This window comes from Ceratina calcarata, unplaced genomic scaffold (assembly GCF_001652005.2).
Source record: "Ceratina calcarata isolate Rehan_Ccalc_2016 unplaced genomic scaffold, ASM165200v1 scaffold224, whole genome shotgun sequence".
Taxonomy (NCBI): Eukaryota; Metazoa; Arthropoda; class Insecta; order Hymenoptera; family Apidae; genus Ceratina; species Ceratina calcarata.
Window position 1 is genome coordinate 25,145 of NW_017144202.1, and position 13,561 is coordinate 38,705.

The following is a 13,561-nucleotide window of genomic DNA, read 5'->3' on the forward strand; positions in this document are numbered from 1 at the left end:
TTTCTACTTACTAGCTTAAATAATTAATTGTTAGAGAAACAAATTCTTGCCCCTTGGATTCAACTGGTAGTTCTTGATATCTAAAAATTTCCAAGACTGATAGTGAGAAAAGGATAGAGAATGAACATAGGACTATTTCGTTCATCCCAGGAGAAGAACCACGAATGCAACAAAGTTAGAGTTACATTTTGTTCCGAAAGCGAGGGAAAGAGGTAAGAGGGCAAGGGGTGGTAGCATAACTACGCTTGTAATTCCTCGAGCGGAACTACTGTGGGCCATGTGGCCGCGTAGAATCCGCTCGTAACCATAAAAGCTTCAAGGAAAAACGTAGCCAACAAATACATACGAGTTAACCTTCCGTCCCTCTTCCTTACTCGAATAATCATTTATTACTCGTAGTGGACAGGAATAAAACGCTGGTCCCCGTTTAATAATTACATCCTAGTGACTCTTTAAATAATTTCTATCTTTTCTCATAGATACTGGTTTTAGCGGTTTCATTTGTAACGGAATGGTATTATTTTAGTAAGTTCGTTTGTTCAAAAAAATATGGAATATCTATGATAAAACATTACTAAGAAAAAGCATTCCCACATAGAAACCTGCATGTAGGTACTATATGTATGACAACTAGTTATATTTATAGATTGTTTTGTAATTAATGTAAATATTTTAACAAATTAAAATTTAAATACAAAAGGGTATCAGGATTAAACGAAAGTACTCGATATGTAAAGTACTAATTATTACATTAAAATTGGGAAGTGAGTCAAATTTAGATTCAGATTCGAAAGGTATACAGGGAATTGATTTAATCGTTACAAGCGCACAACGAGAGGAGAGTATTGAACACGGTCAATTATAATACAAATAAATACAAGTCGTTTATTTTCTCGATACGATCTTAATTACACTAGTGTCGTTGGCTATCCAGTGTCCGTTCAAACATGTCGAGTCTCAGTCTCATTGTCAGTAGTGCGAATCGTCGAGGTTCTGTCTAGGTTTGTCGAGGATGATACTGTGTAACTGACGCCCGAGTCGCGGAGACGGTGTCCAGGCAAGTCGTCGCCCTAGACGCGGCGCGAACAAAGGTGGAAACGTCTGTTCCTCGACATAAAACTCCTCTTGCTCCTTCGGGAATCCGTATGAGAATAATTCCTCACCTGACTCTCTGCCTAGTCGGGGTGTGAATTGTGTTGGCTGCCGCTTCTCCGTTCCTGAAATTGAATTTTATTCAATACACAGACACACACATACACATACACATACACACATATTTTATGTGGTAAAATAAACCAATGAACCGTGAAAGAGTTGGACATTAGTCAGGATGTTCTAAAGGTATGAAAGAGGACGAAATTCTGAGTGAATAAACGTTGGTCCACTTTTTCTCTTAATAACGTTATTAACGTCTTAGGCACGGCTGAATTTTGCGCGGGGCTGTTTCTCTGTACGGCAGAGTTCAACGCGAATTACGTGTAAATGATACGGCACTGCAATGTGTGACGGATAATGCTGTTCTTTACACGAGTACATNAATACAAAAGGGTATCAGGATTAAACGAAAGTACTCGATATGTAAAGTACTAATTATTACATTAAAATTGGGAAGTGAGTCAAATTTAGATTCAGATTCGAAAGGTATACAGGGAATTGATTTAATCGTTACAAGCGCACAACGAGAGGAGAGTATTGAACACGGTCAATTATAATACAAATAAATACAAGTCGTTTATTTTCTCGATACGATCTTAATTACACTAGTGTCGTTGGCTATCCAGTGTCCGTTCAAACATGTCGAGTCTCAGTCTCATTGTCAGTAGTGCGAATCGTCGAGGTTCTGTCTAGGTTTGTCGAGGATGATACTGTGTAACTGACGCCCGAGTCGCGGAGACGGTGTCCAGGCAAGTCGTCGCCCTAGACGCGGCGCGAACAAAGGTGGAAACGTCTGTTCCTCGACATAAAACTCCTCTTGCTCCTTCGGGAATCCGTATGAGAATAATTCCTCACCTGACTCTCTGCCTAGTCGGGGTGTGAATTGTGTTGGCTGCCGCTTCTCCGTTCCTGAAATTGAATTTTATTCAATACACAGACACACACATACACATACACATACACACATATTTTATGTGGTAAAATAAACCAATGAACCGTGAAAGAGTTGGACATTAGTCAGGATGTTCTAAAGGTATGAAAGAGGACGAAATTCTGAGTGAATAAACGTTGGTCCACTTTTTCTCTTAATAACGTTATTAACGTCTTAGGCACGGCTGAATTTTGCGCGGGGCTGTTTCTCTGTACGGCAGAATAGCGACTGGTGGTGAAAGTCAAACAGAAATTTTTCACTCAGAATTTCATCCTCTTTCACACTCTTACAAGAAAATTGTGCATTATCTCTTTAATCTGATGAAATATCAAATTGATTCTGGTACTCAATTCTCACTTTATAAGAAACCAATATTTACTATACTAAAAACCAATTTCTGAAGTTCCATCCTTACGGGGATGAAATGGAGTGGAATTTCTTTATTTTTCTTACCTCATACGGGCAGTTTTAAATAGTTTGCTGCAGAGTGAATTCAGTAAGTCGTTTAAGAATCTTAGCTTTACTTTAAAAGAAAGTGTCGCAGAAAATGAGCATCATATCGACCAGCATGCAGCTAACATACCTTTTTAACCGGACGGTGAAATCAGGATAATGGGTAAAGGCTGTAATGTAGTAAACTAAACTGTTCAAAAAAAAGAAATGCATAAAGCAATACCTGGAATCGTGACAATGGCCCAGTGAGATCCGTCTAATGCGTTGGCAAGCGCCTCGAAGTCGAGCTCTAGCTCTGTCTTCCGGTCCGATCTTCGGCGTCTACCCAACCGCGGGCCGAACCACATACCGCTGGTGATGCTTTGTGAAGTTCGTTTGATGCACTTGCCGTCCGTACACGAGCCGAACTCATTGTTTGGCGGCCTGTCGTTGCTCACGCTGCTCCCTGACTCTCTACCCTCTGAAGCAATTCGTTGAATTGAATAAACCCTCACGTTTCGTCGCGTTAATAACATATAAGTTAATAACACGTATCATGTAATGAAAGTAAAATGCAAAATTAGTTTTGTGCTATAAGTGATAATATTTTCTAAAGTTTTGTATATGAGCAAATTTTAAAATTAGAAACAGGAGTATACAGTACATTTTATACAATTATACATAAAAAACAAAAAATCGATTCTTGACATTTTCTCCGAATTTTTTTTGGTAAAACTCATACAAAGAGCGTTATTAGAGACACAGATGTTATCGCACTAGAAAGATTCACAAGCGTTCCCTCCTGGCACTTATCAGTAAAACTTGGTTAATCAGTAGAACGTACCGTACTCTCCGGAAGCGGACGAGAGCACAAAGGCCAGACAGATTAGCAGCAGGCAGATTGGGGTTGCGGGCCGATTGAATGCCGGAAACGCGGTGGAACCGATCATCGCTTGTTTCAAGTGGATGTTATCGCGGGACCGAGGTGATAGCGAGTGATGTCGACACCTTCACCGAGCCCAGATTTTATAGGGTGCAAGCCTCCCCTTACCTTACTTTTCCTCCTCTTCGTTTCCTCTTTTATTCCTGCGGATCTCAATGGAGAAAACGTTATTTATCTTGCTCCGTTGTCGATTTCCTCTCGTCGATTCCTTTCGAAATGAACGTTCGCAGCGCAAACATCCACCCCCGGGAGCGAGGGATTCGCGACGGCTCACGAAGAAGCGATTCGTCTCAATTTCTATTGAGATCCACGCTCTTCCATACCTAATGAACAAAGAACATTTTTGTAACCGCCCCCATGCGTTCTTCCTTTCTCTTACCCTATCCCTTTGTTTCTTCTATTCCACTGTTCTTCACTCTCTTCCCTGATAGATTCATTGACTCCGCTGGGATTTGCTGAAATCTTGTCTCGATTTTATTATACCTTACTTTCTTTTATACTGCGTTACATAAGTTAATAACCAACTGCAATTGATCATACGAATATTAAATAATCGAAGGATGTATTCCATGTCTGCAATTAGATTTAGCTTATTTCTGATATATTTCGTTATCAGTTTTCCAGGTTTTGTGTGGAATAACAAGATCGATCAAACAGCAAGCCATATATGTATTTTAACTGTATGCAATCAACTACTAAGTTATTGTAAATAAATGCTTAATGATCTATATTTAATTACAGTTTCCCTGGACTTTTATCGGATTCTAAGAGTATCAATAATTTATTTACTGATTTTATTACTTAGTAATCTCTTCTCAATTTCTAAATAATTAATCTTTATCTGACGCCCTCGAATCATCAAAACGAGTTTCTAACAATTGTTATTAATTGGTCGTCGCGGAGAGATTTCGCGTGGAGACGAATGCATGTCGAATGACTCGTGATGTTCAAGGAAACAGTTATTTGCGGAGAAAGTGGGAACGACGTTGAAAAGGAACGCACCCCTCGCGATTTCCGCTCCCTGTCGCGCGTAACGAATCGAAAGTCCGACGCAACGGGCGTCTTCGCACGGACAATCTATTCTCGGTTAAGCCTTGTCAATTAAACCGATTCAATTTCGGGATCAATAAGATCATGGCTGACAATGAGAGGAAATAACCTCGCTAGTAAAATTGCGCGACGCAATTATCACTTTCAAAACAGTGATTTAATTTGTTCCGAAGAGATTTATAGAGCGAAATGGCTTAAGCGCGCGATTTTTTATGATATATAAAGCGTGTGACTTTTTACGATACATTAAGCTCATGGAGTTTAAACAAATCACGTAGAATTTCCATAATGTCTTTAATCATGAAACATCGAACATTCGAATATTTCTTGAAAAACATGCATGAGACTTTTATACTGAACTTTAAGAAGATTATCAAACTATGAATAAGGGTACAATAAGTTTTTTTACTAATTCAGATTATATTAATATCTGTAAGCATGAATATGTACTGAATAGATACAGTGGCGAATGGGAAAACGCTACAAATCTTGTTCAAATTGCTTACTCTTTGCTACTCTGCGTTTTACGTAAACAATGCTGTTCTCTTCGAAGATGGATTATGCCTTCTCTGCTTAGTGTGTGCGGATTTAGCATCTCATAAGTTTTCGAACAGGAATAGTTGTTTTGCAGCCCAGCAGAGTTAAAGTCAATAATAGTATTTGTCAGTTAATTTGAATGGATTACCTTTACTTCATTGACGATCATTTCATTGATAATAACCGATCAAGTTAATATCGTCGAATTTCAGTATCGACGAAATCTAGTCGGTAGAATGATTGTCGATAAAATAATTGGTGAGATAAGTCATGGTAACCCGATTTGACTTTAAATAGAAATAATTCTCACGATATAGCTACAACTTGAATTTAATTGATTTTAAATATTTACATATATACAATAATTGTACATATAATATCTATTCAAAATCGATTTAAACAGGAGAATATATACAGATATTTTCTAAGAGCCTTTTTGGCACCCTGTAACAGGATCAAATAAAACGGAATAAATAAATAAATACACGATCCACTTCGCAAACAGATGATACTGTCCCGAGCTTTACGTGGGAAATCTGTTTTCCCGGATACCACGCTGTGAATACATTGTTCAACGGAGACGGTCTCGGATTTCCTGGATACTTTGGCGCCAGTGGCCAGTACTTGATCCATCCTTGTTCTTGATACATCTAGTCAAAGATTCTTTCTTTTCAATACTATTGCCTATTCTTACATACCTAAATTGTTTCTTTTGGCTATGAGAACTGATATTAAGTGTAAAACGTTTTCACACCTAACTGGTTTCCAACTTAGGAATTCGACAAACAATGTCGTCAATGCGTATCATTTATTATCAAATCGTTTAAACATCGGTTCGTCGTTGATGAATAGAGTCGTCTTCGATAGGCGTCGCAAATATTTAGTCTCGACCGATAACTCGTTTGTTTATTATTTGAGGTTTCGAATTGATCTACGTCGAGATGACGCTAAATTCTTTCCGAATAAAAGTCGCTTTCACCAAGCTCCGATTAATTCAATTAATGATTGAGCGTTGCCAATACCGAAATTTTAATTACATTTTCCACAAACAATAATTAGACCAATTGTACAATTATACAAATTAAATAAATATTTCAAATCTTTTAAAGGTAGACTTATATTTTCCAAACCTAATTTAAATTAATCGGAGCTTAGCGAAAATGGTCTTATACATGTTTCATTTTATGGAAAAGCATAATTTACGTATAATTTAGATTTTACTTGCGTAAAGACATTCATGATAAGATAGAAAGATGGGAGAAAGTAGGGGAAACGAGGCGCGTGCTGGCTCGGTCGGTGGAAGGTGTTAAAACACGAGAAGGTGAATCGGTGTATATGTATGTATGTATGTACATACTGCTTGGTAAACTCTTCGGTTGACGAAGTGCAGAACGCCGGCGATATAAACACTCCGGGTCTACGTAAGGAAAACTCGGTTATTCTCGGTAACAGGGAAGAGATCGTTGCTTTCTTATCAAAACTTTAGCCCGTGCCACCGTTATATACCAGAGTTCGCCAAATTTCAACAACCAAACCCTTTTGCTTCTTCTTATCTGTCCTAAAAATATATACACTTTGTACGATATCATTTTAAACGTGTCATAATCCATAAATTGATACACTATCAGCTGAAATACTATATAAATTGAAGCACCATTATGAACTTAAGTGAACCAAACATAATTTAGAAATCAGTTTAAGGATCAGGCAGGAGGAAAATGAATTGAGGTCAACCAGAAACGAATTGTTCTTCGAACGTCAGATAACGATTGATGCGTGGACCGTAATGATTGGAGGATTGTAGATATAAATCTATTTCACGATCCATTCTTCACAAGAGATCGTATCCAGACAATGCAGTCAATCAGCTAATTAAAGAAATTGGGTGCAAGTTGAGATTTAGCAGAAGTAGTACAGATTTACTAAAAACATTTTGACAAACCAAAGGTCTATTATTATATCTTGATTTAATAACATATTTAAGGGAGTAAAAGCCATTCTTTTTTTTAATTTGCTATGTTCCTTGTATGAACGAACATTGGTCCAAAACGAGAACGGCTTTCTCGTGTGGGAACATTTTGAAGGCAGTATCACGTAAGAACAATCGTGTACGCGTGTGCGTCCACATAAACGTCGTCAGTGCGACACGCGTATCCAATATGTGTAGTATGAGTACCGGATAAAAAAGTATGAAGCAAACGTTTGTTTGCTTTGACAAGTATCGCAGGTCCGCGTATGCAGCATTGCTATAATGGAAGGATTTCTCCTCTTCCCGTTCTGTCTCCACTACTGTATGCTCACAATCAGTATGCTTTCCCCACTTACGTCTACCTATGGACATTCGTCTACTACCGGGGCCTGCCGTGTCACGTCTCACGTGTTCGTGTCGTCTGTTGTCGGCGTATTGTGCGATCCACAACTTCAACTTTCTGAAAAGTGGGGAGAGTATACAGTAGTCGGGACAGAATGGGAAGAGGAGAAATTCCCTCCATATAGCAACGCTGTGCGTATGTGGCAGCGGGTACTTAAATCGTTCGTGAAGAACTGTCCTCAGCATGTGTCGCGGGCTCCTCTTGTTCTTAATTGCTTGTTTTGAACGATATCATTTTCATAAAAGAATTAGGCAAATTTAACCACTTGGCATCATTACTTGTTGCGACAATAGTTTGGCAGTATTGAAATAAGAGTATAAATTAAATAGCACAGTAAGGAAATAGCTGAAAATAGAAAGAATCACAAGTTAAATTGCTATTATATTTTCTTTATTGCTAGTGATTTTTTATACATTATTTATACAAAAGTTTACAAGCATCTTAAATTAGTCTAGGTCCATATAGGTATAACAGGATACAATGAAAAAATTGCATCATTTATCATTAGATAAAAATGTAATGAAAGTTCAGTAAAGTATTATTGCACTGGGTGAATATTTGACCCTAAGTAGACACTACCACGGAAGTGCACACAGAACTTACTTGATATACATTCATTACAGCACTCTTCTCCATTTCCATTTATCGAAGCTTCATCTATGTAAATATATTGTTATCAAATAATCTTAAGAAAATTGTTAAAACTGGTACTTAGAAAAGGATAATCGATGGTATCCAATACTGACTCTGCATTCATTTTTAGTCTTGTCAATTCATAATCTTCCTTTACTGTAAACTAAAAGTGAACACACGGAAGGGGAGAAGGAGGCTAATGTAATTTATTATCAACTAAGATATAAGCCGACTCTATTTACAGACGTAAAGTATACTAACAGGCGCGTATGTACAAACGATCGCTTATATTTTACAACATACTTATTAATGCTTCCAATCATTCTAATTGTAACTGAAATGATTAATCGTTTCTTGCTTGCGGCGAAGCAATGAAGAGTTTCGGAACACAATACAAAAGAAGGAATCTAAACGATGCAAAATTGCAAAAGTTTTCAATGTCTCACAACATTATTCGTTTATTCTACTTATCTGAAATTTGCTCTAATCATCCTTATATTATTATGTAAATAAATTAGTCTTATAGTTGTATTAACAGTGGCTCGCGAATATCGTGGATGTTCAATGCTGTTAGTCTACCAGCGACAGAGTAATTACGATTTCGGTGGCCAGGAAAAGTCGAGAGTAATCAAATGTTAGCCCGAATCTTGCTATCCAGCCACCAACGTCGATCCACCGTCGCGGTTTGATCCAATTCTCGATAATAACGATGAAACAGAAGGCGCGGTTAGTCGGAAATAGATCTAGCTAGGGATTCATTGCATCTGGTTCGTAGGTGACTCTTGCTTCAATTCAAGGGCCCACATGTGTTGCGGCCATCCGGTTCGTCCCTTGCTCTTCGGCGATTCTTCCGAGATACCTGACGACTGGTGCAAACACGATTCGTTCTGTAACCGCAAACAGCTTTGTTCTATTATTTTTTTATTATTTCATCCATCATTATTCTATTAGTTTAGTTATAATCTCATTCCATTATTTTATCAATAATTTATATGTACGTTACAGCAAGAAAAAAGATAATAATATAACAATTCGTGGATAAAATCTAAGCAAATCTATAGTATATTTGTTTACTAAATCCATAGAAACATAAAATAAAATATATTTATAACTATTTTTGTTTGAACAAATCAAACTAGTAAATTGTATTTTGTTACATAATTTTAAACGAATACTTTACGAGTTTACATTAAGTAATGTACAATCTTCTAATTTAACGATTTGACTATTTTAAATAATATTTGATATGCTTCTAAAGGTTGATGACCTTCTTAGGGAAGAAAGTTCTATATGGGTGGCGAGTAATCAAGGAAACCACAAGATCACAGTCTAATACCAAAAATATTTCAGATTGTCTATTAGAAAATTAGTGAAACAATTTGAACTATAATAGGCGAAGATTTGTCGGTACCCCATCTGACCGTAATCTTTTACTCTTTATTTGCTATGAGTATGATTTTCGATGATACACTGTTTTTTATGAAATATTCTCTTCTAAAATGCTACAATAATAATATGCAAATCTCATCAAGTAAATAAAGATTAATTAAATCAACATTACCATCATTATGTAATTATCACACCAATATTGTCAATTGAATTAACGAGAGATAGATTATTTAAATAAGCTACAGAAGTAAATTCCACGTTTGATTCATTTGCTAATATCGTTTGACATCTCTGACAATAATAGTTTAGACTAAACAACCAATCTGTTTCGCTAATTCATAGGCTCGTACTTCAATATTTTAATTTCATCCGTCATCAGATCCATAGAGAATTTTTTACATTTTAACGCCGAAAATTACTCTGTTACAACACAATGATAAATATAAAGGATGGGTTTCTAGAGCAAAGCTCGTTAAGAATAATTGACAAGCTTCTGAAGTATGAATTTCGAGGGCACGTGAACTTTTTCCTTCCAGTTCGAAGTACGATGACGAGTTTAAGGTCGAGTTCTTAAGCGTCGACGAACGTACGGTCAATTAAAAGGCAGGCGATGTTTACTCAATGGCAACGCTTACGAAAGTGTTCCGGGAGATTTAAAGCACGAGAAGTAGATATAAATTTTCTCTTCGAAGCAGTTACCCGCGTTCTCTTTAACGTCTATCTTCTCATCCTCTGATATATAAGGCAATTAATCAGATGTTTATTACCGATCATTTTTAAGTTATTACTGGCAAATTGAAGGAAGACAATATACAACACTATAATGAATTGTTGATTCATGTTGTGATTGAACTTATGATGTGTTTATCTAAATAGATTAGAGTATTAGAGAATTACTTGTATAAATCATTATACATGAGAAAAAATTATAAAATATAAACTAAATCCTTTTGCATTCATCGTTGCAAAGACATATTTATATTTTCCGAAGGCTTGGATCTAATTTTTGGTATTATATAAAAATTTCTCAGATTATTTTCTAGCCAAGTTCTTAAAGACGTACGCATAAAAATTCGTTTCCTTTTGTTTAAAGCCTATAATATATGTATGTTAATTTAGATGTCCTTTATAAGTATACTATTTTTGCCGGATTATCGGTAATAAACATTTTCCAAAAGAGTTAGGAAAGTCATGTGACTTACCCTAGCTCCTTAAATGATACTAACTTGATTTGCCTGAGCCGTCTTGTTCCTTCTCCCGGTCGACAGGATTTCGGCACGGAAAGTCTGCGGTTCTTCGCCCTCATCGCTCTCTAGCACTGCCATCAAATACCCAATATAAGAAGCCGCCAGCCTGAGCGTCTTAATCTTCGACAACTTGGTATCCGCCGGGACGTTCGGTATGCAATCCCTGAGATCAGCGAACGCGTTGTTGATGCTCTGCGTCCGTCTTCTCTCCTTCTTATTCGCCGTGTTTCTCCTCTTGGGTCTGATAACCACACCGCCGTCCCTAGCTCCTTGTCTCAGGTGTAGCGGTAGGTGTCCGTCGGGTTGACTCATCGACGAGACAGCAGCGTAATCATCCCTTCTGTGGTCCTGCTGCTGCTGTTGATGGTGATGATGGTTCGGATTTAGGGAGAGATCTTGTTGCGGGTAAACCAAATGGTTATAGTGTTGGTTTATCGAGGGATGAGAGTACTGTTGCAAGGGGGAGTAGCCGTGCTCCTGGACGCCAATCTCTTCGATTAAGGGTGGCGTTGAGGCGGTTGGACTGCCGGCGCCGGAACTACCCCCGGAGATACCGGAATCCGCACCCCAATACGTCGATTGGCTGTCCGCGTCAGGAACATTTCCTGGACCTGCGATACAGAAATGGAGATCTCTTCAGTTCTGTGTCTTGGTTCTTTTTATTACAAAATTCAAAGAGGTAAAAGCCATAATTGTGCGAGTCACTTCTCAGCCAAGTTGCGACCTGTATTGCTTTCTTCAACTACGAATGCTAATACATTTAAAGAAAACGTGAAATGTATAAGTTGTAACTCACCTCCCTTCCAAATCGATTACAGCACAATGTAAGCATGTTAACAGAATAACTGTATCTTTCCCAGGATTTTTTAATTTCGAAAAATGACTTACACCACTATGAATTTTACCTCTTCGTTTGGCTCAAAACAATAGAGCTATTCTTCTTCAGTCAAATCTATTTTACTCTTAATTTTTGAAAACTTAATGAGATACGTAACATGTTGGCGAATTATTGTCTTTGTTTTTATGTTCATTAATAAATGGATTTATAGATTAATTATTGATATTTGAATACATCTCTTTTTTATTACTATTTAATAATGTTTCTAATTTTCATTCTTTCATGCACGGAATGTAAAAAGAGTAAAAAAATGTTTAACGTATGTACATTCTGTATTTTTGTTGCTTATCTACTTTTCATAAAGATTTAAGACATTATAAATTAAAAATGCATGAGTAGATAATTACAAGTCAAATTAAAGATACATAAATAACTAATATTCCAAATGTAATTAAATCATAGATTGATAAATCTACAAATTGGTAATAACGAACTTGTTCATGCGCACATTTATGTAAAACAATTGTTTCGTATAAAAAGTACAAAAATTAAATAAGTGAAACACATTACTTACCATAAGGTAACTGCGTAATGTAATTATATGGTTGATGCCACTGTGGATAGTAATCCGGTTGAGCCTCATAACCGCCGAGCATCATGGTAATCTCCTTTCGCGAACTGTCACCAAACAATATTTCACTAATGTCACTTAACGAACAAACTTTGTCGTTCTTACTGTAAAATTTGACCCAATCTTCTACATAAATTTCTTAAACACTTGAACTCTTATTACTTTTCAGTATCAGTATGTGTATTTAATAACAGTTACAATTTCATATAGTTGTTATACTATACTTTCACTTATAGAGGAAGAAACTTTATTCACATTTTCTTCTTTTCCTTCCTTGTATCAACCACTTTCAAGTCCTGGTAAATGATATTGATCTATATTGTTCAATTCGTGATTCAATATCTCTATTGATAGAACCTTATGCAACACAATTTTGATCAAATTCGAAAGGGAATTTCAATCGTTCGAAGTACACTAAAATTGCTGAATGAACAAAATGATCTGCTCGGGTTGGGGTGATATACTTGGTCGCGTGACATACACGATTCGACATCGACGCGTTTCCGGATGCAGTCCAAGTGGCACTGAGAGGAGAAAAGAACGCCGATTTCGGTGATCGCCGTCGACGTCGACGAGTCCATATCCATGTGTTATTCCCCTGAGTCCTGACTGCTCGAGCACCCTACCGTTCGCGGTGGGTGTATGCTGAAGAGAGAGAGAATGCACTTGGTAGAGAGGAATCGAAGGGCGGAGCTTCTCGTTGTCTACGCCCATGCTGCCTGTTCCATGGCTATGTACAGCTACTCAGAACGATTTCCGACCCACTTGGCATGCACACAAAATTAAAGTTTTCTACATGGAAAGAGTGGACCACCTACTCATTATGCAGTATAATAATGTTATAGATCCCTGAAAGATCTGTCCATATTTTTGGAATTCCTAACTTTAATTTAATTATGTTGTTTCAAAATCTGTACAGTGGAATTCGAAATATCAGAATTTTTCCTTGTGCTGAGCAAAGTGACAGGTTTCACAAAAATTCAAAGACTGAGATAAACTGCAAGAAAGCAGGTTTTAAATTATGATTTTCGATCGAATCGAGTTCAAATACTGGTATCCGAATTATTCTATTCTATCTTATATCATTATGTCACTGTGTTCGTCAGGATTTGAAATCTGAAGCTTATAGACTCTCAATGTTGAGCAGACAAGAAATATTCACACCACTTAAATTGCACAATGCAAATTTAATTGTTGCATGTGTGGATGCCAAGTGGGCCGGAAATCGTTTTCGGTAGCTGTACTTCTTAATTTAATTGTCCAATTTTTAATCAGGTGGAAATTTTAGGCAAATCATGTAATATTATTAAATTTCAATGTTATTGAAGTAGAACAAGTAAAGAAAATAAAAAATATGTCAATTTTAAAAATGTAAAAGTCGTTGATTGAGTGGAAGCCTCAGC

General features: G+C 37.0%; 2 protein-coding genes across 2 annotated transcripts; both read right to left on the reverse strand.

The window, feature by feature from the left end:
• Window positions 1-1,706: 1,706 nt before the first annotated feature.
• On the reverse strand, window positions 1,707-4,136 carry Pban (pheromone biosynthesis-activating neuropeptide). Its single transcript, XM_018020390.2, has 3 exons — window positions 3,363-4,136; window positions 2,763-2,999; window positions 1,707-2,064 (listed from the first exon to the last, which is right to left on the reverse strand). Exons 1-3 carry the CDS (start codon window positions 3,466-3,468, stop codon window positions 1,817-1,819), a joined length of 591 nt encoding a protein of 196 aa, XP_017875879.1. The 5' UTR covers window positions 3,469-4,136; the 3' UTR covers window positions 1,707-1,816.
• Window positions 4,137-8,779: 4,643 nt separating this feature from the next.
• Hand (heart- and neural crest derivatives-expressed protein) lies at window positions 8,780-12,186 on the reverse strand. The gene is made up of 3 exons (XM_018020391.2): window positions 12,102-12,186; window positions 10,669-11,300; window positions 8,780-8,940 (listed from the first exon to the last, which is right to left on the reverse strand). The coding sequence occupies exons 1-3, from the start codon at window positions 12,184-12,186 to the stop codon at window positions 8,809-8,811; spliced, it is 849 nt and encodes a 282-aa protein (XP_017875880.1). The 3' UTR covers window positions 8,780-8,808.
• Window positions 12,187-13,561: the final 1,375 nt, after the last annotated feature.

Coding starts and splice junctions, on each gene's coding strand:
- Pban (XM_018020390.2), bottom strand. CDS start 3,468: ATGATCGGTTCCACCGCGTTTCCGGCATTCAATCGGCCCGCAACCCCA. Junction 3,000..3,362: donor GTCCGCTTCCGGAGAGTACG/GTACGTTCTACT, acceptor GAATTGCTTCAG/AGGGTAGAGAGTCAGGGAGC. Junction 2,065..2,762: donor GGCCATTGTCACGATTCCAG/GTATTGCTTTAT, acceptor ATTCAATTTCAG/GAACGGAGAAGCGGCAGCCA.
- Hand (XM_018020391.2), bottom strand. CDS start 12,186: ATGATGCTCGGCGGTTATGAGGCTCAACCGGATTACTATCCACAGTGG. Junction 11,301..12,101: donor CATTACGCAGTTACCTTATG/GTAAGTAATGTG, acceptor TCTGTATCGCAG/GTCCAGGAAATGTTCCTGAC. Junction 8,941..10,668: donor AGACGGCTCAGGCAAATCAA/GTTAGTATCATT, acceptor TTGCGGTTACAG/AACGAATCGTGTTTGCACCA.